Source organism: Podarcis liolepis (assembly GCF_965112155.1).
Source record: "Podarcis liolepis genome assembly, chromosome: 6".
Taxonomy (NCBI): Eukaryota; Metazoa; Chordata; class Lepidosauria; order Squamata; family Lacertidae; genus Podarcis; species Podarcis liolepis.
Genome location: NC_139559.1, coordinates 52520609 through 52548007, shown reverse-complemented (window position 1 = coordinate 52548007; position 27399 = coordinate 52520609). Strand labels below are relative to the sequence as shown.

Below are 27399 nucleotides of genomic sequence, written 5' to 3'. Positions count from 1 at the left end.
TGTAGCTCCCATTAGGGGAGGAACTAAGTGGAAGCAATCTTTGTGTTTACAGTAAACCATTAAATATAGTTTGCTACAACATGTGAACTGAACCACTGTAACAAAGCCCATTAGGGTTGTTGCAGGACACTCGGCATGGATCAAGTGAAACACAGGATTAATGCAACGTATCACAGTAAAACCTCTGAAGAGAAATAATTAAGAAATGGACACGGGTTTATGTAAAAAAAATGAAGTGTATTTCAGGAGTATTTGAACATCAACATGCAGGTACAACAGGAATAAAAATTATTGCACCTCTATTATGTGGCAATTGTTCAAGTTTCTAAAAACACTTATATCCCAACTTTATGTTTCTGCTAGTCAGGTGCTGATTGGCACCAACTTGAAATTGAAAGGTGGGCTCACAGCCTCCAGAATAACAAAAACCAAAAACACAATGTAAACACACACACAGCTGTAAAATCACCCACTAGAAGTACGGCATCATCCTTCATGTCCAGTAAGAGAAAACTGGAGAAAGACACAATCCTCCCCACAGGAAGAAACAAACAAAAACCCCAAAGAACACCTTAATTCAGTGCTAATGAGGGAAAAAAGCCCCACAGGTCATTCCTTTTACCCTGTCTATGTTGAGTATTCTTCCGTAGCATAACAAACACCAAAAAGTCTTAGGCATTGTTCCCCAGGAGTGGTTTTTAGGCAAGGCGAAAGTCTAATATTTACACTTAATATCTATTTGATGGTTTTAGATGCACCATGTAATGGTGTGAAGTATTGCTGAGAAATGCACCAGCTGGATATTGAAAGGTTTAAAGGCTGTATGTAGGAAACTAAAGTTGAAATTCTAGACACCAAACGAAAATAAGAGAAAGTAGGAAAGCAACGTGCTAAGGGGACTGTGTATATTGCATGCCTAAACAAAGTTATCCAATCACCCCCATTCATGGAACATCATGGAGATCAGTCTCAGCTAAGTGGATCAACACTGTATACATATAGTGGCTTAACTAGACTATAGTTATGCAAACACCTGTCTCCTCAACATGGTAACATCAGTTCAACTCTCATCACATGCTGCCTCCTTATAAGCACTTAAAAATATTAAGCCTAAGACCTTAAATTTTTCCCTCAGAAACATCATGATTGTCTGAACTCTTCTATATATATATATATATATATGAGATGTCCAAAGAATAAATCTGATTTACTGCCATGTGGTTTCGATGCAACGATTTTTTGTGGCCAATCATTTTTACTGAAGTGGGACAACAGTTACAGGAATATATCAAGTAACATGAAAAATGAAGGCTTCTGCAGGCTTTAACAATTACATAGGTTTCCTGGTAATGGTAGAATGAATACATAAAAAGGTAATATCTAAGTGGCATCTATACAGAAATGAGGTGGCCCAATATGCTTTATTTGGCTAAACTAGAGATATAAATCCTTTGGCTGCCATTGTGTAAACAGATGCTACAAGGTATGTTTGAAGCTACATTATTCATCCCCGGGGCTCAAATTCACACAGTGTAAATCAATGCATTTAATATTTTTACATTATTCAAGTTAATGTGCATTTCTGAGTGGCTATGCCATCAATTCCCTTTCTCTGAATGTATATATTCACTGAGGCCCCAGTTGCCTCTGTTCTGAGGGCAACACAGCAAACTGATAGGAAAGGCTGGTAAGATAAAGGTGTGGCTCGATGGAGGAAAGCCTAATGGTTTATTTTAAAAATGTTAATGCATAAATTTAGCTATTGTGCACTGGTGGCAGGATTAAAGAGATTAGCAGATCTTAAATCATTGTGGGGAACTACTATTGAAGTTTTGAGTACTGAAGCTTCAAGTTCTATATGAGAAAGCCAATGGATCGTTCTGCAGCATTACAACACACACACACACACACACACACACTATTCCCTTTATTACACACACACACACACACACACACACACACACACACACACACACACACGCTAATATAAAGAAAACCCCAAATCAAAAATAAATTGGTCCAAAACTAAAACCAAATAATTGGGTATGTAGTGGGGAGAATCAGGGAGTTTGGGCAAGACACACTTGAAATGAGATTATAATAAATTAAGGATTTAAGAGAATATTCCTAGTCAAAAAGTACATGTAGGCTCTTGTAAGGAGAAATGGTGCAGGAAGAGCCTTCATATCAGAAACCTGGCTGAGCAATAAAGCTGTGTTGTAATGAATTGCAGCGCTTGCCCTGGAGAGCTATTAGTCAACATGTGATCACCTCTGTAGGTAGAACAGCAGACTATGCAAATAATTACTTTCTCTGCTCACACAGACACACACAGATGCATTCTGTTAGGCAAGGCTGTAAGTATTGTGGAGTTTATGGAAATAGTTACTTTTGCCTATAAACTGTAATTAGATTCAATAATATACTTGAAATGCTGCTGCTAGTGCTATACTGTATGTATCAGTGCAGTATCATAGACTCAGATGTCTTTAAGCAAAAAGCACCAACTCATGTTGAACTTTCAAAAACATTCAAAAGGTTACTTAGAAAATATAGACATTTAAGAAAGGTAGAAGGTGGATTAAACAATGGAAGGGACCGTTGAATTATAATAAACTTACTATATGACTGAAGGGTCAATTTACTGAATTACCTACTTACACTTGGGAAAGAGACACTAATGCTAACAGGACTATTTCACCTAGACACGGTTTGGTCTTAGCTGCCTCCTGATGAATCAATGAAGATCACTTCTCTCACTCACAAAGTCAAATGAGAACACTTCACTGGATTTTAACTTTCGTCCACAACAATCAAGATAGCTCCATAAGACTGGGGGTGTGATAGTCCCAAATGTTTGCGTCTCACAGCAACATGTCAGTAAAGTAAATTAGCTTAGCTTGCTAAAGCAGGGGTGGGGAACCTGTGGCCTCCAGGTGTTATTGGACTGCAACTCCCATCAGTCCTAGCCAGCATGACCAATAGTCAGGGATGATGGGAGTTGTAGTTAGCAATTACAGTGAAAGCCTACAGGCCCCTTACTCCTGAGTTAGCATAACTGAAGCACCATGTGCCTCTTTTGAGGTTACTGACTACTTTGAGCAAAAAGGATTAAAAATTCTAAAAAGGGAGAAAAAGAAGTAATCTTCTTTTAAATAAAAGCCTTTTAAAAAACAAAAACAAAGATAAACTAAAGATTTTATTTTGCCGTTTTGCTTAACGTTCTTTTTAAAAGGAGGGTATTGCCCCATTGCACAAGCTGACACAAGGTTTCCTCACAGATATACATAAATTGGACGTCTATGATATGTAAGAAAATATGTGAGGTGGCATAATGATTCAGGACAGTCTGCCATCAAAAGTGTTTATTTTAATCCTTGCCAACTTAAAAGACATGACCTAAAATTTTGGAAACAAGGACTAAAATTTGGAATTTGTGCTCAAAATGTGCCATTTCCAAGTGAGCGGTCTAATTTGGCAAACGTAATTCCCTGGAATTTTGAAAGAAAATAGATATTTAACAGAATGCTTCAAATTTAGGGCCAAAAATGTTGTGGGGGGGGGGGGGGAGTTTGGAAATCATTTTTTTAATCTTGCTTTAAAGATACCCTGCTAAGAGGCATCAAACGCTGAGTACAAAAATAGAATTGCAAGAATGAAAAAGGCAAGAGTGTGAAAACACAAATCAACAAAAAAAGTTGCACAAGTTTTGTGTTTTATATTTGTGTTCTACTAATGTTGTCTTTGCTTCTGAATGTAGATATGTTGCTATGTTTTCTTCACGACGTCACCATCTGACAACAGGAAGTCTCTTGTTTGTGATTGACCTCCAGTCTCTCCGATTTCTCCTGGCATCAGAGCAGTTTCCTTTTTGGAATTCTGGCTAGAATCTGGTCCAGATGAAACCCCTGTGCTCTGCCTTGCTGTGCCATCTGCCTGTTTTTCAGGTGGAGGCAATTGCCACCTGTCCTCCAAAATTTCAGGTACCTTAGAATTACCAGTCCCTGGCTTCTCTTTTGCTCCCACTGAACACTCTGGCTCCAAAGACTCTGCTAGGCTTTCGGACCCAATATGGGAACCACATATTTTAATGAGACTACCTATGCTGAAAGGTTTGGCTGTTACTGGGCCTGGGCCTTCCTTTAGTGTTTCCTGCATTTCTTCCTTTGGCATACTCTCTTTCATATGAAACAGTTCCTTCGGGGGGAACTCTTCTCTTGTTCTTTCTAGTTCTCTTGAGCCAGATACATTAATATTTCCTGGGCACAACATGCCTTTTGCATCTATTGCTAAAGGAGCTGGGCAAACTGATTTTCCATTTTCAGCTGCTGCATCAATTGTGAGACTTGGTCTTCCTATAGGACAACTTAAGTTTGTATCACTTGCATGACTTTTGTGTTTTGAAACTAATGCTGCAGATGACAAACCTTGTGATTCTTCGGCATCAGGAGACCTTTGTGAAGATGTTTTGCCACTGCTTGTCAGGTTCGGAATACTGGTGCTTTCCTTGACAGACTGGGCTTCCTGTTTCTGAGGTGCATCTTTGCAGTCCATTTGGCTTATTAGTGGAAGAGAGCTTGTGCTAGTTGTGCAAGTAGAAGAAGAAAGTGCTAACAAAGGCTTAATATCATGAGACAACATATAAGTAGTTTCTGTAGAAGCAAATTCCTTCAGGTTATCTTTGCCACTTGCCAGCCCTGAACAGTCACCTTGACCGAGCTGCAGATATCTCACTGGTAGGCACTTCACCTGTTCTGGGCAGTCTATGCTTTCCTGGATAATCAGAGTTTGTTTAGGGTCCTCAGCATCTTCGAAACAGGCACATTTCTGATTAGCAAGTCTGAGAGTATTGCCTTGTCCTGACCCTAATTGGGTTTCAGAATCTGTTAGCTTAACTGCTTCACAGTCACCAAATTTTTCAATAGGAGAAGTTCTCACACAAACTTCAGATTGTGACTCATCTATACCGGCCAGTGGTGTCCTTGCAACATCCTTTGGTTGGTGTTGATCTGCCCCTTTCTGCAAACTGACAGTTTTTGGTTCCTCAGGAAGAAACGCATCGTCCTCCATACTGTCTTTGCTTTCCAACTTGGAAGAACGCTTCATATCCTCAGAGAAAGGATCAGAAACTTGGTGGTCTCTACTGAAGGCTGGCCTGTCCATTTTCTTTCCATCTTGACTATCTTCTGATCCTTCGTCAGTTTCATCTTCAGAAGAATCTACTTCTGTGATGGCCTCCTGCTTCTGTAGAGACTCCCTTCGCTCCACCCTGTCGTGCCGAATAGGTCCCAGTTTTCTGGAAGAAGGTTTCTGCAGGGTCCCTTTTTCTGCAAGTCCAACTTTGCCTCCAGTTGTTTCACTCATGGATTCCTGCCAACTTTGGAGGCCAGGATCTCTCTGGAGCATCTCCTTTTTGAATTCTGAATGGGAGATGTCCAAGCTATGCTTGCGCGAAGACGGCATCTTTTTTTCTGAAGAGAGAGAGGAGGTAAGTTTTTCAGCTGACTGGACTCTCTTCAGCAAAGGGGATCTTGGTGGCTCAGCACTCTTGGGCCTTGAAATCTGTCGGACGAGAGGTGGGGAGGAGTGTAACTTGACAGGAAATGATTGCATGATGCCTGAACTGCCAACTGAATGCCCTGGCAAAGGAGAAGGGGAGCGCTGAGGCGACGTAGACTGTGGGGTTGGCGAAGGAGTGTGAGCTAGTGGCGAGAGAGGAATGTTCCCTGCAGATTTACGTCGTGGAGATCGATATTGCCGTTGAAGCTTTGGTGCTAGTCCATGCAAAGAGCTGGGTCGGATATGTCCCGAACTAGCAGGGGAGTTGGGAACACTCGAACTAGGTGAACTGCTCTGAGAAGAGTTTCCACCAACTGTGAACATAAAAAAGTAGGATATTTAAAAAAAGCATGGAAATACATTGAGAAACATTAGGAACTGCTATAATACGAGCATCACATTTGAAATAAGTTGGCTACTGCAACCTGGCAAAGGTGGGGTTGAATTTAGGCAGTTGTGGCCCACTGCAACAGAAAATATCAGTCAGCTACACCCTGTCTCAACTGTGCTGCTTTCCCCCACTATTTTCTACACCACATTACCATTTTTGGTGCTTGGCCACAACACAGTGAGAGAATCAAGTTACAGCAATCAAACCCTTTTACCTCTTCCAAGAGGTTCATGCTTCACTTTGGGAACCCTGATAGTTTGTAAGACATGTCTCCTTGTGCCCTTCAGGCTGAGAAAATGCTACATTATTACTACCAAGTCCGAAAGATTTGCTTAAGGTCTGCCGCTCTCTACTCCCTGCTTCCCCTTTTACCTGAATGTGCAGACTCAGGAGTAGATCGGTAACTCTGTGTTGGTGAACGAGGGGAGAGGTTTTGAGTAGGTGAACCAGGAACACTCTCTCCAGATGACAGAGAACGGTTGAGAGAAGACAAACTCCTGCTGGTGTGAAGCAGAGAAGCCTGCTTGGTAATCTTCCTGAACAGAGAGCTCTTCTTCTTACTGAGAAAGTGAAAGTGAATACTATCATTATTTGTAAAAACAAATAGGATCAGCATCTTTGATATGCATCTTTTCCCAGCGAAAACTTGGATCCAGAAGAGACTTCTGTAGACAAGGTGCAGGGGGGTGGGCAAATTTTGCCGGTTTCCCTTTCTCCCGGCAACCCTACCCTGTGCTATTCCCATGCAGAGGACCCTACAGGCATCCAGAGTAGATTTTTTAGAAGGTGCAGATGGAGGCAATTCTGAGACCACCCTGTTCATAAGCAGGAACTTCACTTATGGAACTCTGGGTGCAACCCATAGCTTACTAAAATCGTCTCTCGCTGTGTAATTCTTGTGATATAAAACATTCACTAGCAGAAGATATTTCTGCAATTTTCCTTGGCAACTGCTATCAGAGCATAATTTCATTTCCTAAAAGAAAGTATCACTAACCTTTCCTGTCCATCTTTTGTTTTGCTTTTCTTGTTCCTCCTTGCCATCTTTGATTTATAGCTGGCCTTCCGAGCTGGCCCCACTTTAATTGATGTGTTCTCAAAAGGTGTAGTAGATATGGACACTTTATTTCCACTCTGCCAGCAAGAAAACACACACACACATTTTACTTATCTCTTTATCTCTCATGAGTATTTTGGTTGGGCTGGATGTTAATACTAGGGGAAATGCCAGTCTACCACTGTGTGGCTTAAATTAGCCTCTGTGATTCTGTTTCCTCTTCTCCAATATGTATTTATTCATTTTGTCTTTAGAAAATGCTGCTAGAAAGTCTTCTTGAGTCACAGGTTTTTCAACTAATTAAGCAACATTTTTTCTAGTTGAAGGACAGCCACAAATAGTTTCAACACTGTGATTCCCATTATGCAACATAAATTTGTTAAGGTAACCAGAAGACAATCAAATAAATTACATGTCCAGCAGCTTCATGCTAGAAATTATTTCAAGCAGCATTTCCCAACTCCAGCACTTCTACTTGGTTTTATCTTTGATATTCCTTCCTCTTCTAAAGCATGGATGGATGACCTGTGGACCGCCATATGTTGTTGGACCAATTCCTATCATCTTTCACTACTGACCATGGTGGCTGGGAGGTTAAGAGACCTACAAAAACAGGAGGGTCACAGTTCCCCATCCCTGCTCTAAAGAAATATTTATTCAAATTACTCCCCATTCAGGCAGCAGGTTCAAAGTGCATTTGCTCCTTGCATTTCTCATGCAAGTTCCTTCTTTGTCAACTGAACTCCACTGCTGCTCCATAGCATAGGAAGGCTTGCAACTTCTGTGGTGTCACAGGCACAAATCTACTTGTGAAACTGTATTCCAGAAAGCACTCCAAATGCTAGCTAGATAAAACTTTTCGCCAGCAACAATATATTACTGTCTGATGTGTGAGGAAAATGAATCAGAAGCACTACCCTGAAGAGAAGCATTTGGACCTTCCAAAGAAATCATTTCACATTTACCATGTGGAAAAGCCTTAAGACAAATCAGAGCAAAATGCTTAAAAAAATAGTTTTCAATCTACGATGAGAGCAATAAGAGAAAATAGTGTTTTGCAGCTTAAAAATTAGAAAAATAATTCAAATAGCATGTTCCTTATGGTGAAAAAGGATTCATGTTTTAGTAATGCCGCTATTAATGCTTTTGGTTCATCTGCCTCTATTTTTCTAGTACAATATGCTAGGATCTGTATTGCAGAAGCCTTAACAACACAAGACTCCTTGAAACTTTTACCCTGTCTCTCAAAACCAAACTTCAGGACAGTGTACAACATAGTAATCAAAATACAAATAAAATAATTAAAACTAATGAACAGCATACTAAGAGCAACATATAAGAGCAACATAGATTAAAATCATCAGCAAGATAAAGCAAAGTCTGGGGAAATAAATGGTCAGACACCAATATGACACAAAGGGATACTCCAGGAGAACCTCCTTGGGGTAAGCATCCCTTTTTTTATTAAGTATTTATGTTTATGCACATTGCACTTGTCACACAGCACGTGTGTATACTCCATCTTTACCTTCAAGACCAACTCCACCACTTCAGTATGAACCAGTCCATGTACAGGCTCTCCATTCACATGGGTTATCAAGTCCCCTTCTCTCAGACCAGCCTCACTTGCAGGGCCACCTTCTTCTACATGCTGACAATATAGAGACAATACATCAATTTCAACAAACAGAATCATCTGTTCATGTTATCTGCCCCTCAACTCTACATACAAACCAGTCTCAGAATTTCCGTGCACTATATGCTAGAAGGCGATGCTATGCTCACTACCAAGTTTTTTATTTGGACCTTTGTGAAGATATAAATGAACTGCCTCATACCAAGTCAGACCACTGGCTCATCTAGCCCACTCATCTATCTAGCATACATTCTCTGGGGTCTCAGGCAGAGGTCTTTCTCAGCTTATCTACCTAACTGGAGATGTCAGGGACTGCACCTGGGGCCTTATAGCTGCATGGCATGTGGTGTGGTTCTGCTACTCATCTCTAAGTTATTAATAATAATTTCTCTCCCAATACAAATAGTTATGAATATTTATGAGTCAAGATGGGTAAACAATCAATTGCAAGCATGAAAACAACCCAAATGATGACGTGTTCAATTTGTGGCATGTGATCCTGTGCCTTATGACAGCTAAGTCTTCTACATAATGCAGTCCTTGTCAAGGTCAAGCAGAATAAGGATCAGAAGCAGATTTACAAAAGCAATTATTCTATTCCATATTATTATTGTATCACTGATAATTAGATTCAAACAATAATCACCATTTTGATGAGGAAACCTTAAGTGATGTCTATAGGGAAATTGGGGCACTCTTTCCCCTCCCATTTCTTTTTTTCTTTTTAACCTGTGAGCATCATGCAATTAAAACTGAGAAACATTCTTTGTGGGGAATGGCTCTGGCAAACAATCGCATATAAACTTCAAAAAGAGAACACATATACAAGACAGGCTGTCTGAGAATACGGGTGAAGGAGAAACAGCAAGCACACACAGCAAGCCCCTTGTATAATTCACAGCTGAACTGAATTCCAAATCCCTAGTCGATTCAGTGGGAAGACAGTGATGCTTTAAGACATGTAATCAACTCCAGGCAGATGTGTGAAAAATCCTAAGGGAAGGAGATGATCCGAAGCAGACCATCATTGTCAACACAGCTCAGAAGGAATTAAATGTAATTAACCCAGGGGTTACAACTCTGATAGAGAGCTTCCCACCCCCCCACCCAATATATTTCTGTAGAAGAGAGACACCGTTTCTGGAAAAACAAGGGGTTTTACTGGGCCCAGTTAATTAAAGGTTCTTTCCAAATTAGGCTATAAGCGAGTCATATCATGACTGAGACGAACGTACCCAGACCATGTGTTGCACTGTGTAGACATCACTGTTCCCCATGTAGACTCTAATAGCACGAAGTGTGAAGCCGTATTTCTTCCCAGCTCGGTGGATGATGATTGGTGGTTTGGGATTCATGACAGCAGGAGAAAAGTCCCGACTTGGAGATGAGTCTCTTGAAGATGGATTGGAGGAGAGAGAATGAGGTGACATTGGACTAGCCAATGGAGAACATGTATGGTGCTCTACATGAAAATAAAGAAGGACTGCAAATTAGAAAGCCTGGTTTTCATAAGAAAATACAATGTGCATTAAATTATGAAAGCGGAACAAAATATCTTGATTTGTAACACTTGTAGAATTATAGCACTTGCATTTGAAAAAGCCTAGTGACACTTGATTCCTCTTTTCTTGGCCACTGAAAATATGTTTTAACAAATCAACTTCAGAGAAACGGAATATCAGGATTGTGCATTACTTGTCACCGCTAACCTAGCCAAGTTATACTCTTATTCTGTAACTGACCTGTAAGCATGTCCTAAAAATTATTCTGATTTCAGATCTGAAGCTATGGGTTTTTCTTCTTCTATAAAATCACCTGTCTCAAAAGGAGTGATTTCACAGGCTTAACATGATCAAGAGGTTGGAGCACCTTCCTCGTGAAGAAAGCCTGAAATGTTTTGGCTGTTTAGTTTGGAAAAATTACAGAAAGCATGACAGAAGTTTAGAAAAATATTAATGGTATAGAGAAATGTTTCATATAAACAAACAGACCCTAGGAACATGAAATGAAACTGATGGCCACTTGAATCAAGAGTCAGGACATTAAAAAGAAGCACTTTTGCACACTGCCCATAAATAAGGCATTTAATACCATAGGACGATGTGGGATTAAGCAACTTCATAAAGGATATTCATCCACAGCCACTGGCTGTGAACTGAATTGCCATATTCCCTATTCACTGTATAACCACACTGTCTAGTATACCAGACAATGGGAGCAAACAGCAGATGGTCATGGTTAAGTAAATGGGAAATATTGGCCCACAATGACTCACCTCTGGACATAAAATGCTGAACTTGACCACAGAAATGAACCAATACTGTCTATGGCAGGCAATGAGAAAAAGGGCAACCCCACACAGCGAATTTTACCCATTTGAAACTCATTCTCTTGACTTAAGTAGTGAATTCACCCACAGCTAGTTCTTTCAATGAATGTTAGAGCTAATGACATGCCGGGAGCAGTGCACAGCTCCTTAAGAATGAGCCGTCAGAAGAGGGTTATATGCAAATAGCTGCCTAGGGCCATATTGCAGCCACATTGAGGTTAGATTTCTATTTCTATGGTTCAAATGAACTTAGTAACTTGATCCATTGCAGCATTTTTTTTACACCATCTCAGCTGTTCATGAAATTCTTGAAATGCAGTAATGTCAGTAGATGCCTGCACAGCTACAAGACACCTACATTTTTCTCATGCTTGCAATTTTAACATGCTGCTCCATAAACATCTACAAACAAAAGAAGCTGCATTTTAAGAAACTATAATAAAATAGCTTATGGTAGATGTAGTTAAAAAGCTGACAAATAAATTGCTGTCCTTGATATATAATTGAGTTATAAATGGCAAATCATTACATCTTCACCACCAGAACAACATGACTTTAAATGAATCTTGGCCCAACTTGAAATATATAAAGGTATTACTTCAAGTGCTTAAAAGTCCTCTGGTTTTAAGCAAGTCACCCAAATAATACTCTTTCCGTATCTTACCTGAAGGAATTAGGAGAGAGAGGGCTGTGGCCGATGCTGACTTAATCACTTTATTAACAGGACGTGTGGTCCGTTTTTCCCCAGACTCCCCAGAGAGTAGCCTATGTCGGGCTCGCCGCACTGCCAAGTCACTTGTGGCTTTAGGAGTAGTAAACTCTGGGCCCTCGTTGCTATTACTGCGAGTGCACTGATCAGAGAAGTCTGTAGTGCTTCCAGCTACAGTATCAATTAAAATAGATTAGAACCATAGGGAATTTCTAACAGTCTGTTCCCCTGCAGGCACGTATATGAAATCAAAGTCATGTTTACACACAGCCCGACAGTGAACTTTCCTCAGAAGCAAACCCAAGCCCTGAAGCCTTATTTATAGATGCATTTAACTAGGGGTGTTATAATCTCAACAAAATTACCATGTTTTCCTTCTGCTACAAAAACACATAATTAAGCCAAAGAAACTTCACCCCAAACACCCTGAATAAAGCTAACTCTGCTACTGTGTTGGAAGTAGCAGAAGTCTGAGATTTTTTGGGGGGAGGGGTGGTATTAAACATCCAAACAACATGATGAAAAAAGAAGACCAGTTAATCTATCAACAAAAGTTGGGGACAAAGACCACAACCTGTTTGTTTGCTACTTCTAAACAAGATGTTCTGTATTATAGAAGGCATTATGACATAGCTTTTAATATTTTAACATGGACCCGACAAAAAAGCAGTCCAGTTTTTTTACGGTTCCGAAGTGAAGCCAGCTGTTGGCCCTGTGGATCTGTGAAAACTTGAGTAACAAGCTTCTTGAGAAAAAATCTCCTTACCTGCGACAGGTGAGCAAGACTGCAACTCCCTGCCACCCAGGTCTATCTATATCACCTCAGAGAGATCACTGGACATCTATGTGTGGGTTAACATCTGAATATGGTTTATGAATGTAAAATCCAGTGCATGTAGTGCCAAATTGCATTGTTGATCCCCAGACTGTGTGTGTGGTATCACCCACACTGTTCAGATCTATGTGACATTTATGCACATACTCCCTGTTCAATATGACGCCTATGCATAGATGCCTAACAGAACAGAAGCATCCAGGGAGGCAAAATTTTTCTACCCCATATTGTGTAAGGAGATGTTTAGAATGACCTGCCCAGATAACAATAAGCTTAGTGAACCTAGCGGAGACAATGCTTCCATCTTGAAAGGCACATACCTGTCAGTGTTGAGCTGCTCATATTACTGACAGTTGAAGAGGGTGTTTTTAACCCATCCTCATCATCCAGTTGTAGTTCTCGCTCCACAGGTTGTTCTGGAATTGGAAGAGGGTGGCTTTCCCGTGGCTGTGTCCCATCCAGCTGTTTCTTTTTACCTTCTTCCTCAGCTGAAATTGCAAAGCGGGGCATGTCTAGAAGCCCAGAGCATCGCCGGCGGACAGTCAGAGGTGGACTGGAGTCACTCTCTGTGTGAGAGGATTCAGACACTGAGAGATGTTTCCGCAGTCTGTAGGGAAGAGAACAGAACAAACCCCAGATAATTTATTTTTCAGGAAGTTGGTGATTTCAAGATGCAGCTACTGTTAATGATATACAAGCATAATAAAGCAGAAGTCAAGAATGAGCGATCTAGTTGGAGCAAACTTTGACATGCTTATAAAAAAGGCAAGATAATTTGGTGCTATGATTTGTTAATCAAAGTGATGGTATTTCAGTCAAGACAGAACTGAAATTAGATGATTTGAAAAGACTAAAAAGCCACTACTGAAGCCACAAATTTCACAAATATGTTAGGCAATTTTTCAAAACTTTTAATCTCAAACACACCACGCTCCCTATCAATATAGGTAGCTGTGGTTGCATTTCTTTCTATTTTTCAGTACACCAAAACCAAAGTATAAGTGGATATTATATTTAGAAATAAAGCTTTCAGAAATCTAAAACCTTTTATACAGAAATTTTATACACCAATCGCAGAAGAATTGATATAGCACGATTTGAGGGTTGTCCTCTATATTCCATTATCTCAGTAAGGCTAGGAGATGGTTTCACTTGCCTAAAAGTCACATTTTGAAGCAGGAACGTACCAGCTACCGTAATTCCTCATACTCTTTGACACTATGCTACATAGCACTACCAATGAAAGATCCAAGTGAAGCAATTATTTGCATTGAATACAAGTCATAAACTACTGTTTTTCCATTTAGTATCAAAAAAGGGGAAGGCATGATTAATGGCCACAATAGCTGTATATATGTTTCCTGCCCACTCTTACTTTTAAAGAAATCATTCCTTTCAGCCAAATTAAGCATTTTGGTAGTTGAGTGAAGGCATTTTATTTTGATAGAACAGTTTTTTGGAGAACAGTTTAAAAACAATCTTTACTGAAACTGCATATTGCTTTCCACTATCACTGAGATTTAAGCAGAATATACAGAATTGCAGCTTGAAATATTAAGCTACCAAGTCCACTATTTAGACGTGTATTAAAAGGGAACATTGGTATTCAGCATAATCAAAAGTACCAATACGTTTCTTTAAATACATGACTGTAAAAACCTCTACACTGGCACTTTATTTGGATGTTCATGTGAGCATCCCTTTCAGACAAAAGGTAGCCAACATGGTGTCTGTCATTCAGATGATATGGAGTACAATTTCCATTAGCCTGAGCCACCACAGTCAACTGTCAGAGATAAGACGAGCTGTGGCTCACAACATCTGGGGAGCACTGTGTTGATTAAGACCCCTCACAAAATACTTTTTTGCTTAACAGTAAAACTCGTTGCATTATATTTGTTGTGATAAAAGTCTGGCAATGCTTCATGGAATATTAGCATATAGAATCAAAGAATCATAGAATCATAGAGTTGGAGGAGACCACAAGGGCCATCGAGTCCAACCCCCTGCCAACTTATGAAGTTTATCTGTTCATACACTGCTTCTTTGCCCCCACAAACATTATTTTAATCCAGAGGCAGGGAGAAAAAGTAAAGGACACCTAGCATTTGTTACGCTCACATTTCAGGAGACCCAATCACCCAGCTGCGGTCTCGACACTTCAGGCCAAGGCTTTCTAGTCTGTCATCTTTTTCCTCACTCAGGCTACGCTTGGTAGGCGGTGGCGTTTTCCTCTCTTCATGGATGGAAAGACGTTCCATACTGCTGTACACCTATAGGTACAATCAAACTGTATATTAGAATGACAACGGTCACTGATAGACTCTTTAAATCACAGGATATTTCAGAATTCCAATTTTTAAACTGAAAAGATGGAATTGGCAATGTCCTTTAATTATCTGCTGAAGCCAACAAGAAGATGTAGGTGCCCACAAATTGCTGTTATTTCTGTAAAGTGATTTTAAGTTCTATGCTTGCAACAGAGGTTTTGGAAAACAAAGCTTCACCGGTTTAATTAATGGTGAGGGTGTTAAGATTTCCAACCCCAGAGATAATCTATTTCTAGAAATTCTGTAGTACAAGCTTAACCAAGAGAGATTTTTTAAAAAAAGAAATCCTACACCCTACTGACTAATTTGCTTAGTCAATCATGCCTCAACAACTGCTTTACAATGACATTTTAAATCATTGAACAGTTAACAGGAGAGAGAGAGAGAAATCTGTGTTTATAAGACTGAACTCAACTGAGAACCTGATTTGCATATGAGACTGATGAAAACAACATTATTAAAAATTCACAACATCAACAGGATAGCTATTAATAAATTATCTGGATGAATTGTCAGACAACATTTTCAAACTATAATGAGCCTTTCGTGCCACCCACATGATGAATGCTGTATTATTTTTCAGAGCTCAAGACACAGGCATGGCTCCATCAGCTCAGTTTTGCACTGTGTCCCCCCAAATACTGCATCTGTACCTCATTTTGTGCCTCATCACTGAGTATTCTGGTTCAGAAGTCAAATTTCAAAATCCATTTGGATTTTTCTAGAGAGCTCCTTGAGCAGGACATAAGGCGCAGGCATTCTGCTCATGCCTATTAGTATTGCTAATTACTAAGCAACCATCATGTTCTAGGACCTTTTCTGAAAATCCTGCTATGAATTTTCAATTTCCTCCTAACGTCTTGTATATTCTTCTACTGAAATAATTCCCAAAACAGGCCTGCTTATGTGTGTCATCTCTAACAAGTTCCTACCCCCACAAAAGTTGACACAGCAGGTATGCTGCTCTGTGGTTAATTCAATCCCATCAATCACAGCACAGAACTCTGTTGGGCCCAGAGTCCATTTACAAATGGGCAGCTCTTGTACAGGCAAGTAATTACAGTGGTGCCTTGGTTCTCAAACGCCTTGCTATTCAAACAACTTGGAAGCTAAAACTGCAAACCTGGAAGTAAGTGTTCCAGTTTGCGAACTTTTTTCAGAAGCCGAATGCGCTCCGTTTTGAGCGCCACGATTCCATTTTGAGTGTTACTCTGAGTTCTGTCTGTTTTGCTATTTATTTTGCGTTTTTGTTTTTACGGCTCTTTTGTTTTTGTGACTGTGTGGAACCCAGTTCAGCTACTGATTGATTGATTGATTGATTGTGTGACTGCAGTACATTGTTTATTGCTTTCATTTTATGGATCAATGGTTTCATTACATAGTAAAATTCATGTTAAATTGCTGTTTTAGGGGTTGTTTTTAAAAGACTGGAACAGATTAATCCATTTTGCATTACTTTATATGGGAAAGTGCACTTTGGTTTTGAAACACTTTGGTTTTGGAACGGACTTCTGGAACGGATTAAGTTTGAGACCCAAGGTACCACTGTACCTCCTAAACAGCCTAGCTTCCATGTAAGTTAAAGAGATCATACAGCTGTTCATACTGTTTTGACCACAACAGAGTTCAAATCCCATATATTTATTAAAAATATATACCTTGCTAAACCTTGGTGAACATGAGGAAAACTGCCTAAGTTCCACATGATCATCGTCATTCGTGTCATCCTCTTCCTCAGAATCTAAATGCTGATATCGCTCGGTGCGAGCTGCAAACGAGAACACAAAATTGAGGTCATGTATTCAACAGGCAAGGAACAGTTGGCACTCTTGGGATATAGAAAGAAATATCCTACTTGAGATCAGGGACTTTCCTGAGATTCATCAATTATACAAGTGGAGTACAGTGGTGCCTCGCAAGACGAAATTAATTCGTTCTGCAAGTTTTTTCTTCTTGCGAGTTTTTCGTCTTGCGATGCACGGTTTCCCATAGGAATGCATTGAAAATCAATTAATGCGTTCCTAGGGAAACCGACTTCAGACCAGGTCCGGGGACAGTCTGTCCCCCGACCTCTTCTGAAGGCTGGGGGGGGGGGACAAGGGCTTTTCTTCCCACCCCCAGCATTTAAAAAAACCCCGGGACAGCGGAGGGCTTCTCCGCTGTCCGAGGCGATCTTAAAATGCTGGCGGGCGGCATTTTAAAATCGCCCCGGGACAGCGGAGGACTTCTCCGCTGTCCGGGGCGATTTAAAAGCCCCTGGGAAGGCAGGCAGGGGGGACAAAGACTTTTGCCCCCCGCCAGCCTTCAGAAGAGGTCCTGGACCTCTTCTGAAGGCTGGCGGGGGCGAAAGTCTTTGCTCCCCCCCGCCTGCCTTCAAAAGCTGTCCGGCCAAGGCTTCGCGGACCTCTCCGCCAGCAGCGGCAGCGCTGCCGCTGCTGGCGGAGAGTTGCCGGCATGCCGAAGCCTGCGCGCGCTGACATCAGCGCGCCCAGGCTTCGCGGACCTCTCCTGCCTTCAAAAGCCGTCCGGGATAGCGGGAAGCGCTTCCCTGCTATCCCGGACTGCTTTTAAAATGCTGGCGCTGGGGAGCAAAGCCTTTCAGCCCCCGCCAGCCTTCCTGGACCTCTTCTGAAGGCCGGAGGGGGGGGGAGGCTTTGCTCCCCACCGCTAGCATTTAAAAGAGGTCCCCGGAGATTTCCCTATGGGCTTTCGTCTTGCGAAGCAAGCCCATAGGGAAATTCGTTTTGCGAAGCGCCTCCAAAACGGAAAACCCTTTCGTCTAGCGGGTTTTCCGTCTTGCGAGGCGTTCGTCTTGCGGGGTACCACTGTATAATTTGGCTTGATTCTTAGATAGCAGTCATTTTTTTCTTTCACCATCAAATTTTCATTTCTCCTGGCCATAAGGTACACAAAGTTATCAAAACGAATTACAAAAGTACAGCTCTTTCAAACTTTTAAAACCAAAGATTCAGGCAGTTCTCCTGTCAGTCCACCATGACTACAATAAAAAGGCGGAGTTTCAATTATTAACATCATGGTTGTAGAAATCCTGTTAGCCTGGCTGTGAACATTCAAATTACTTTTAATATAGTTTTGCTACAGCAAGAGCCACTGAAGCTACTTTTACTGTTATACCTCTGTCACACTTGCTGAGTAAAAAACAGATTGTCTGTTAGCTGCACTAATATTCACATCCTCAAGTAGCTGAGACAATAAATGTACTCAACGCATCTTGACAACAGAACGGTGGGACCGAAAAGTGATAACTTTTCTTAGCAGAAACCAATTCAATTGTAATTGGTAGTTTTCATAGCCATGATGGAACTTAATCATTGCATATAAGGAGCAATGGGCTAGCAAGACAGAATGACAATTAGTCTAATTTTAAATTCTAATTTTGAAACTGACATCTCAAAACAACAAACCAAAATACTTAATGGAGCTGCTTGATGCACATGCTGTGCTGCAGAAGCAAATAAAATCCACCTTTTCAGGTGCATATTGATTATAGTTGGCCTCAACACCAGCTGCATGCTGTATAGGAGACAGAAATGACAATTCCTATCTGGGAGGCTTAGCTTGAAAGAAAACCTGTATCTGGGTAAGGCAGACTTCTCAAGGCCTTTTGTCAGCTTTCTCAGATTCGAAGCTCTCTCTACAATAGTCTACAAATTGTCTTTTATTTTACTATGAGTAGTTTAGTGCAAACTTTATAGATCAGTATGTGCAACAGATCATCCTTAGTGGTCTTGCCTATTTTATAGCATTCCCCCTGTTACTACTTCATTTCCTCATATAACACCAACTTACAATGCACCAAGTTTTACTTTCAAATCCAATCCAACTAAAAGCTTATCATGAGTTTATCTGCACAATGCAGAAGAACCTTAATATAACTCAGACTTCTGAACATTACATTGGAATCTGAACATTGGAATCCCAGAATGACATTTTTTGCAAGGCGTAATGCAGTATGAGGCTGTATGAGTGATTTCTGAATCAGAAGTTTGAATGGGTTTTGTCTGAAAGCTCAAAATATGCTCATAACTCCCTTTCATTAACAGGTTTGCAAGCTACTCACGTGCACATCTTAATACACAATATTAACAATAATACTGAAAATCATCTACAGTTAACAGTCAACTTTTCCCCCTTACTGTCAAAGTAGCTTGTGTCATCTTCTGATTCTAACTGTGGAATAAATTCTGCCTTTTGTCGGAGTAATCCATTCCAGTCCAAATCCTTGAAGAATCTGTGTTGCTTCACCTCAAAAGCACTCCCTGAAATGACAACATTGTTAGGAATTCTTAAACCATGTCATAGTAAATGAAGCCAGGAAGTCTACCCTTCGAAAAATGTTTAAACATCAGTCTACTGTTAGAACAAAGTAGAGCTCAACTGCAAGACCCAATTGCTATGATGGGAACAAGTCAGGGAATGGGGGGGAAATTGCACCATTCAGCTCTTGCTCCCCATTTGTAAGGACATATTTCTGCTGCAGAACCCTATGTACTTTTAATGGCCATTCTGCCAAAGACTGAGGAAACAGCAGATCACTGAGAAGGTTAACTGCATGGCCACCATACTCCCCCCTTGCAATTAGCAGGTTTGGGGGTTGTATTTCAGAGTTTCCCACAACCGTTTTGATAAAAATGAGTTTGTACCTGTTCCCAGCCTTTCCATAGGATTTTGTCGGAGAAGTTTACCGATGAGGTCCTGCGCATCTAGTGGTAAAGCATCATCTCCTTCTGGCCAGGCAATTTCATCTATATAAATTAGTTTGATAGGATTAGAATAGAAAAATGCAGTATTCTGCTCAAGGAATGAGACTTTTATTGCCTTCTCTGCCCCCTACAAAGATGCTGCTTTCTGTGCCCAACAAAAGCTGTTCCTGCAGGGGCAGTGGAACTTCCCAACACCTCCTGAGCCAAATAAGTAGGCTTGGAGCCATTCACCAAATACAGAGAGACAACACTTTCTGCTTATAAAGGTAGGATACATACCATGGATAACTTGTCCAAATAATTCTTCCGGTGTGTCGCCAAAAAAAGGAACACAGCCAACTAGAAACTCATACAAGATTACTCCCATGGCCCACCAATCCACAGGCTTTCCATAACCCTGCCGCAAGATCACTTCTGGAGCAATGTATTCTGGAGTCCCACACACCTGAACAAGAGGGGGGACGGGAGGTAAATGAACTATTGCATTCAAAATCACTCTTGTTCCACATAACTCATGGAATGAAGATTATCTTTCCTACTGGAAGCATCCCAGAGAATGGAACTTCATGTTAGAAAACTTAAAACCCCACACCGAAGCCAATTAGGAGTTACAAAGTTACTGCAATTATCCTGAGACGGTTCAGAAGATTTTAAAAACAAAACTTTTGTCCTTTTATAGTTGAAGCTTTCTTCATAAATAAAATGCATCCATGAAGACAACTCATATTCCTGTTTTATTTCATTAAGAAGTCCAATAGTGCCACGGCTTTGAACAAATTATATAAGGATTTTTAACTTTCAAATGTTCGAAGATGTACACAAGGGTCATCAGCATGAATGTAGCTTTGCAGTCCAAATGGAACTGTATCTGTAACTGCCCTATACTTAGGAATCTTTAATAAATATGGATTTTATTATACCACCTGTGGATCAAAGAGATACGTGTCACAAAACCTGCAGGGCACATACTTGCTACTGGCTTCCTTAAAGAACAGCATGTGCCATTATTTATAGATGTTTCAAAAAGAAAACTTCAAAGTACCTGCTTATCCAAGAATTCTCTGGCATCTTTCTCAATGTGTCCTTCATATAGGTTGGTTGTCAAGCTCATTAAGCCAATTTTAGAGAGGCCAAAGTCTGTCAGCTTGATGTGACCCATCGATGTTATGAGAAGACTGAAGCAAAAATATTGTATAAAAAAAGTTTTATACAATGTTATACTATTTATGATCTACCAAAACACTTGATAAAATGTCCTTAATTTATAGTCTTGACTGCCACATAGTATAGAGGCAAACTTCCACAGGCAGAGAATTCTACTCTCTTCCACAATGAAGGCACACTCTTAAGTGAGGAAACACTGACCAGGGCCTCTCTTACTGATCTCAATGTGATGACTTTCAGGCCACACAGGACTGTAAAGATCAGCATGAGTATCTTTAGCTGGGCATGAAAGTGATCAGCAACATTTTAATGTCTTACTGATTCAGTTCTGAGCAACTTTGTACACAAACATTTAAAATTAAAGTTTGAGCCAAGATATCTGCTATAAAGTTGTGCCCTTTCTGCATTTTTAGCAGCTATTAAAGTATAGGCACTTCTCACTGCACAGGGACAATGGGACCCCCCACTTTGTTATATTTAAAATCTAACTCTCACTTCAAATTTAGGCAATCATGAATTGCCTAAATATATTTCAAATATATTTCACTAATAAAAGCACAGAATGACATCTGTAAAGAAAGAGCTCAGTAACAAGAACATTATAATAATAAAAACTTGCCATTGCAGGGGGGGGAAATGGCACACATCGTTCCTATAACTATTTTTAGCATGGACAGCTGCGACTACAGGTCCAAACATGAGAAGCTAAAAGCGTACTTGTCAGGCTTTAGGTCACGGTGGACGATGCCATAATTGTGGAGATATTCCAGTGCCAGAACAGTTTCTGCAAAATACATTCTTGCCATATCAACAGGTAAAGCTCCAATATTCTTCAAGAGAGTTGCACAATCACCCCCTAAGACAACATGGTAAAAAAACAAAAGCAGCATAAAAAGATGAGAAACATTTGTGTCAAGTAACTGTCTGTCAGCCAGATCTGATGTACGCAACTTGTTATAGCAAAATCAGATACACATCTATTCAGAAATAAGTTCTATTGAGTTCAATGAGGTTTATTCTCAGGTAGGTGGCTATGGGTACGAGACTGCAATATGCCAGTGCAACATTTTAATAATATCCTCCTTTATACTGGCTAAGATTTGCTCCAATACACTGCTTCTGGCATAATGTTCTGAAGTCTTGGGCTTGTAACCCTTTTCCCAGTATGAACGTGTACTACTGAGGAGCAGTTCCCATGAGTACACAAAAAAAGAAAAGGGGTGAAAGAAAAACAGTGGTGTATTGCTGGTAGAGAGAAGGTAGTAGTGTATGTATTTACATTTAGGTGAGCACTCTCCACAGCAATGGGTATCCTATGTCAGGCTTAGCTTCTAAAGACTTTTCAAAATAGTAATACACAACAGTGAAAGCACAGGAGGATGACTGATCTGTAGTGCTCATGGCACCACCAGCCACAATAGCTGTGCTTGTTGGGTAAAATATGACAGACCTTGCAGTGCTTAAAAACGAAACAAAAACCACTGGCTTTTGCAAGTCTCCAAGGACAAGGAGCAGCACAGAAATGGAGCAACAGACTTGCAGTAGCTTTTCTGTTCGCACTTTACACACAAAAAAGCAATGAGGATACTTCTGGTTCATCAAAAAGAGACATGAACCTCTGCTAAGAATGCTGGGGTCCAATCCACCAAGAGTTGTGCAAGTCAAAATTTTGACCTTCCCAAATAAAAAATCTTATACAGGCAGCAGAAGACTGACATTGTATCCTTCTAGAACCCAGTCTATGAAGGGGTGAGAACCTCTCTCTGCACTAGCTAAAGTGTCTGGATAGTGCCCCACTGTGAGTGCACTCGTGGGTTTTAAAGGCATGAGTGGGAGTTGTCGTGTGAGTACTCTCAAATTAAATATAGTTAGGTAAAAACCCCTCCTGGATGTTGCACAACTTGGAATTTTAGAACACTACAAAAAACTGCAAACCTAAGAAATAAGGGGACACTGATTGCAGATATTTGACTAATTTTAATTATTCCTCAAGTGACAGACTCTGCCAAGCATCATTACACTTAATTCTGTATGGATAGTACTATAGTTATTAGCCAGCCTCAAATTCCATGGCTGTTTCCCTATGGAAAAGAATATAGTGTAGGAGTATATTCAATTCATTCCGCTGTGAACATTCTGCAATTTCTTATTTCTTTCACATGACCCTTAAGTCAGATACCAGTACCTATGGTTTCAAGAGCAAACATGGCTAACTAGTCCATGATGAACAGGACCACCTCAAGAGAATGCCCATCTCCACTCAAGGTTAAAACCTTTGTGGCACATAGTGGATTTATTATTCCATCCTCTAAGATGGCACCTATGGGACACTTTTGAGAATACTGGAAAGCACCATGCAAGTCTACCACTTTCTGGTCAATATGTAAGATCATTATTGTGACAAGATGAATTCTATGGTGGTGAAACAATACCTTCCACATACTCCATAACCATGCATAGATGCCTCTTGGTTTCGAAAGAGCAGAACATGCTCACAACAAAGGGATTCTCTGCAAATGTTAGTATGTCTCTTTCCACAAAAGCTTGTTGAATTTGGTTCCTCAAAATGAGATTCTGCTTATTGATCTTCTTCATGGCAAAGCGCTGACGGGTAGTTCTGTGGCGCACCAAGAACACTGCACTGAGACAAGAAAGTTGCACTGCATTAGTGCTGCCATGAGCAGACTCCAGGAATTCTGAATCCTGCTTCTCTTATTCAGGATTCACTTATTGGATTAGATGATAAAGATATGAAGAAACAGAAAATGAAGCACAAGGAACAACTAATTTTTCTTGCCGTGCTCCTTCTGCAATGATAAATATATATATAAGATCTCAGTTCTGCCTCAAATTAATAATGGGTGAGAGCAACAAGTCATAGTTTCTGTCTGATCTTTGTGTAATGTTCATCTATAAGAAACATGACTTCTATAATCAAATGTGTTCACACTTATCATTATAATATCAACATTTTCCAATTCTTTTGAATAATCAGGCCAATTTCCTTTTCTTTCAAAGAGACTGCTGTGTCACATTACACAGAGAATATTTCACAAGTAACTGGGGGGAAATTATCAGCACAGCATAACAAGAGTAGCTGATCAACTCATCTCCAGTCCTTTATAAAATGTTTAGAATGCAAATATATATGAAATCTTTTAAAATCTTACCAAGTTAAAAAACAATTATTGAAAGTGTCAGGGAACTGACATCGGAGCCAGAGGCGGAGGGAAGGCTCCCAAGTGATGCTGGAGAGGGACCCATCAGGAAGAGAGGCAGCTTGTCAGCTGGGGAAGGAAATCAGCGCAACACCAGGGATATAGAGGGGCTGATGGGGGAATCGGCGAGAGGGCTCCAGGACTCTTCACTGGACGCCAGTGGGGAGAGCACGGGTCCTCCGCTACCCACACCCTCCCTGCGCAGAAGACTTCTGCGCAGGGAGAGTAGGAGGAGACTTGGCGTCAAACAGCTTTTATGCTGGAAAAGGTTTAAGAAACGCCCACTGACGGATTCTGCTAGCAACTGAGGCAGCCACAAAGTGAAGGGCTGTCCAGACAGAAAAGGTTTAACAAGGCAACATAGCCAGGAGTGGCGGCAACTTACGCACGAGCAACCCCTATATTCATTACAGAAAGGTTTCAAGCAAAACTGTTGAATATGTCCCCCCTCCCAAATTTAGTGATCAAAATTAATTTCATACTTCCCCCCTATTTTATTCAGGGCCACAGGGAACAAAGAGTAGTGGAACTTCTCAATGTTTGAGCTGAAACAGGTGCAATATGGGATCTTCAAACATGGTTGTTTAACTTTAAAGCAGTTGGGGGGGGGCTGAATGTGCTTCTACTCTGGGGATACCACAGAGAGATCACGAAAACAGCACAGTGGGGCAGCATGGTTTCAATCAAATCTGACAAACTTACTTTCCCTCAGCAGTGGGTTTAAAGTACAAATATCAGGAGCTATAGCTACAGATCTCCTGAATCACTGTCATTTATGACTCACGGTTAACTTCAAATGAATTTCTTTCAATGGCTAGACATAATCTTATATCCTTACCCATATGCACCATTACTGATTAGCTTAATTGTTTCAAATTCCTCTTCAGATGGAGTTTTCTTGGCTTGCACAGTGGCTCCCCGACTCTGAAAACACCAGAAATACTTTTCACTCTCCTTTTAATGTTAATCTTTTAAAAATACATCTATTTAAGTCCAAAGCCAATCACAACCAAATCTGCTTTGGAAGCATCTTTAAATGGTTTCACTGTGCTTCTAAAATCTCTATTCTTAAACTTTGTTCTACCCTGTTTTATCTCAACAATTTAACATACACTTTTGTAGCTCTTTACTGATATTATCCAGAGAAAGACTGGAGCAATTCTTACTGTTTCTGACTGAAACACATCATGTATGTCCATGCATTGGGAGGCGGGGCAGTAGAAGAGTTTAAAATTTTAATCTCCTTTTTAAATATAGAGCATTCAGGTATCTTCATGAACAGAAATGATTACATCCATACACAATTTAGACTTTAATAATACCCTATTAACACAGAATGACTATATTACAGACCTGCTATTATATGATTAAAAGTGATCCTTTAACTCAGTACCTTTCCCTCAGTAGAATCATCTGTCTCTGGAGTGTCTGGACTATCAAAGCTGTTCAGCTGGGCCATTTCTGGGGGGAAACCAGAAATGCACACTCTTAGTCTATAATAGTATGCAATATGGTGATCACATACCTAGTTTCTTCACCCACATGCAAACTAAGACACACGGTTCTCCATACTCAAGAGTATGTGGCCAAAATCTGAAGGCGTCAGGTGGAAGAAGGTGGTGGTTCATAATATTTTTTCATAGCAGGATTCTTTAATCAAAAGTTTCTCCAGAACATTTAAACAAACGAATTGCAACATGTGTGTTTATTTAGGGTTAAAGCAATAATTTCACAATTTTACAAAAGTGTCCATTTCATCTCAAAGATTCTGATGAGCAAACAGTACATCAGAAAAGTCACCATTTACCTGGAAGCTGGAGAGCACTGAATGCTGAAGATGGAAAATACGTCAGTCAAAGATGTGCCACCCAGGGCCATGCTACACATTATGATGTTACTGTGTACACTGCATGCACCCCGCAAAGGAAACCACCTTTTGAAATACTTTGTGGGCACCTGGTGATAACTGTAGCTCTCACTCACTATGCAATTACTGTATATAAACATTTTTTAAAAAAAAACAGTTTACCTCTCACACTTAATACACAACCACTGTATTTCTTAATGTGTGAATCAGCCCTCAGACTAATCTTGCAATATTATACTCACAAACACAGAAGTAAGTTCCATTGAACTCAGTGGAACTTACTTCTGAGCAGACATGCATGGGATTGCGACTGGAGGTAACAAGGAGGGCTTCTGTTTCTTAACCTACTTGTGCTCTATATAGTCCTAAGAAAGCAAAGTGAAAGTCCTCACCCTCCAGGGGATCCCTGGTGAGTCCCAGCTGGCAAATAATATAACGAGGGATGTCACATTTAATTCCTTCCCCTTCCTTGGCATGGCCTTCAGCAGCTTCTAGCAGATGGTAGAACTCTTCAGGATCAAACTCCTAAAGCAGAAGAATACAAGAGGAGAGTGGTTAATTCAGTTCCCAAAGCAAAAGACTATAACTCTGGGTGGTGAGATATTTTAAGAATGATAAGAATAAAGACGCCATTTACAAACACTTTTATAAACATGTGGGTCCTTCTACATTCAAGTTATGAACTGAATTCAGCAGCCCACAGCTCATCTCACACTAGTACAATATGCACACAGTACAATATGTAAAAAACCAACCCCAGTCAACGATTATTGGGGATTACTGTGATTTTTTTACTTTGGAAAATTTAAGGCAACACAGAAAAGGGGCAGGAGGAAGAAGCGATTATACACATCAGAATTATAACATCACATCGAGTATTTCCTAGCATAATAAGCAGGGAGAGCAAATAATGTGAGCTTGACATTTTATCTTTTCATAATCATGGTAACATTCATTTCTCACTCTATTCCCAATAATTAGAAAGAAAAGAGACAAAACAAGCCCTTTTATTCCCATTCTGTGGATGGGGAACAGTTACATAAACTTGTCCAAGCCTTTGCAGGAAGTGTAGCAGGCTGAGATGGGATTTTAGTCCAGGCCCATCTTTAGCAGTGCTCTATCCACTGAGAAATGTGGATAGACCTCAAAGTGCAGTGTTTAATCTGAAAGCATAAGCCAACAAGAAAGAAGGGTGGTGCACAAAACCCGTAAAAGGACTGTTAGGACATAATATACAGTGCAATACTAGGAGTTTATGTATAAATCCCATAACCCAAGATTCAGTGATGAGAAAAGATATCTGAGGATGAAGAAAAATGACAATACAGTATATCAGAATAAAGCGAGTAGTTGACAAAAATCAAAGATGGAATGAAGAGATTAATTCAGCAGATTTGTGCAAATTTAAAATGCCCATATAAAAATACACTGCTTTTAGAAGTGCACAAATAAATGATTAATATGTTCAATAATTTTATCTTGGAAGTCAATCACATTGCTGATAGTGTATCTTTTGTAGGAAACAACCTGAAGTAATCAATTCTGGGCATTTAAGAGTTCATCTATCTGTCTACGGTGCC

At 40.3% G+C, this 27399-nt stretch overlaps 1 protein-coding gene across 1 annotated transcript in view; it reads right to left on the bottom strand.

Moving 5' to 3' along the window:
* Positions 1-216: 216 nt before the first annotated feature.
* The window catches only part of LOC310709805 (microtubule-associated serine/threonine-protein kinase 2-like), a gene marked incomplete at its 5' end in the record, with an annotated part of 57686 nt that continues 30503 nt past the window's right edge, over positions 217-27399 (bottom strand). The window contains 18 exons of the mRNA XM_083509845.1: positions 217-5873; positions 6323-6510; positions 6948-7084; positions 8536-8658; positions 9879-10105; positions 11637-11852; positions 12837-13123; positions 14638-14789; positions 16505-16614; positions 19004-19126; positions 19511-19612; positions 19850-20015; positions 20613-20745; positions 21452-21590; positions 23167-23375; positions 24791-24876; positions 25346-25413; positions 26212-26344. Coding sequence (XP_083365971.1) covers positions 3769-5873; positions 6323-6510; positions 6948-7084; positions 8536-8658; positions 9879-10105; positions 11637-11852; positions 12837-13123; positions 14638-14789; positions 16505-16614; positions 19004-19126; positions 19511-19612; positions 19850-20015; positions 20613-20745; positions 21452-21590; positions 23167-23375; positions 24791-24876; positions 25346-25413; positions 26212-26344 — 4704 coding nt within the window. The 3' untranslated portion in view covers positions 217-3768. The remainder of the gene's footprint in view (positions 5874-6322; positions 6511-6947; positions 7085-8535; positions 8659-9878; positions 10106-11636; positions 11853-12836; positions 13124-14637; positions 14790-16504; positions 16615-19003; positions 19127-19510; positions 19613-19849; positions 20016-20612; positions 20746-21451; positions 21591-23166; positions 23376-24790; positions 24877-25345; positions 25414-26211; positions 26345-27399) is intronic.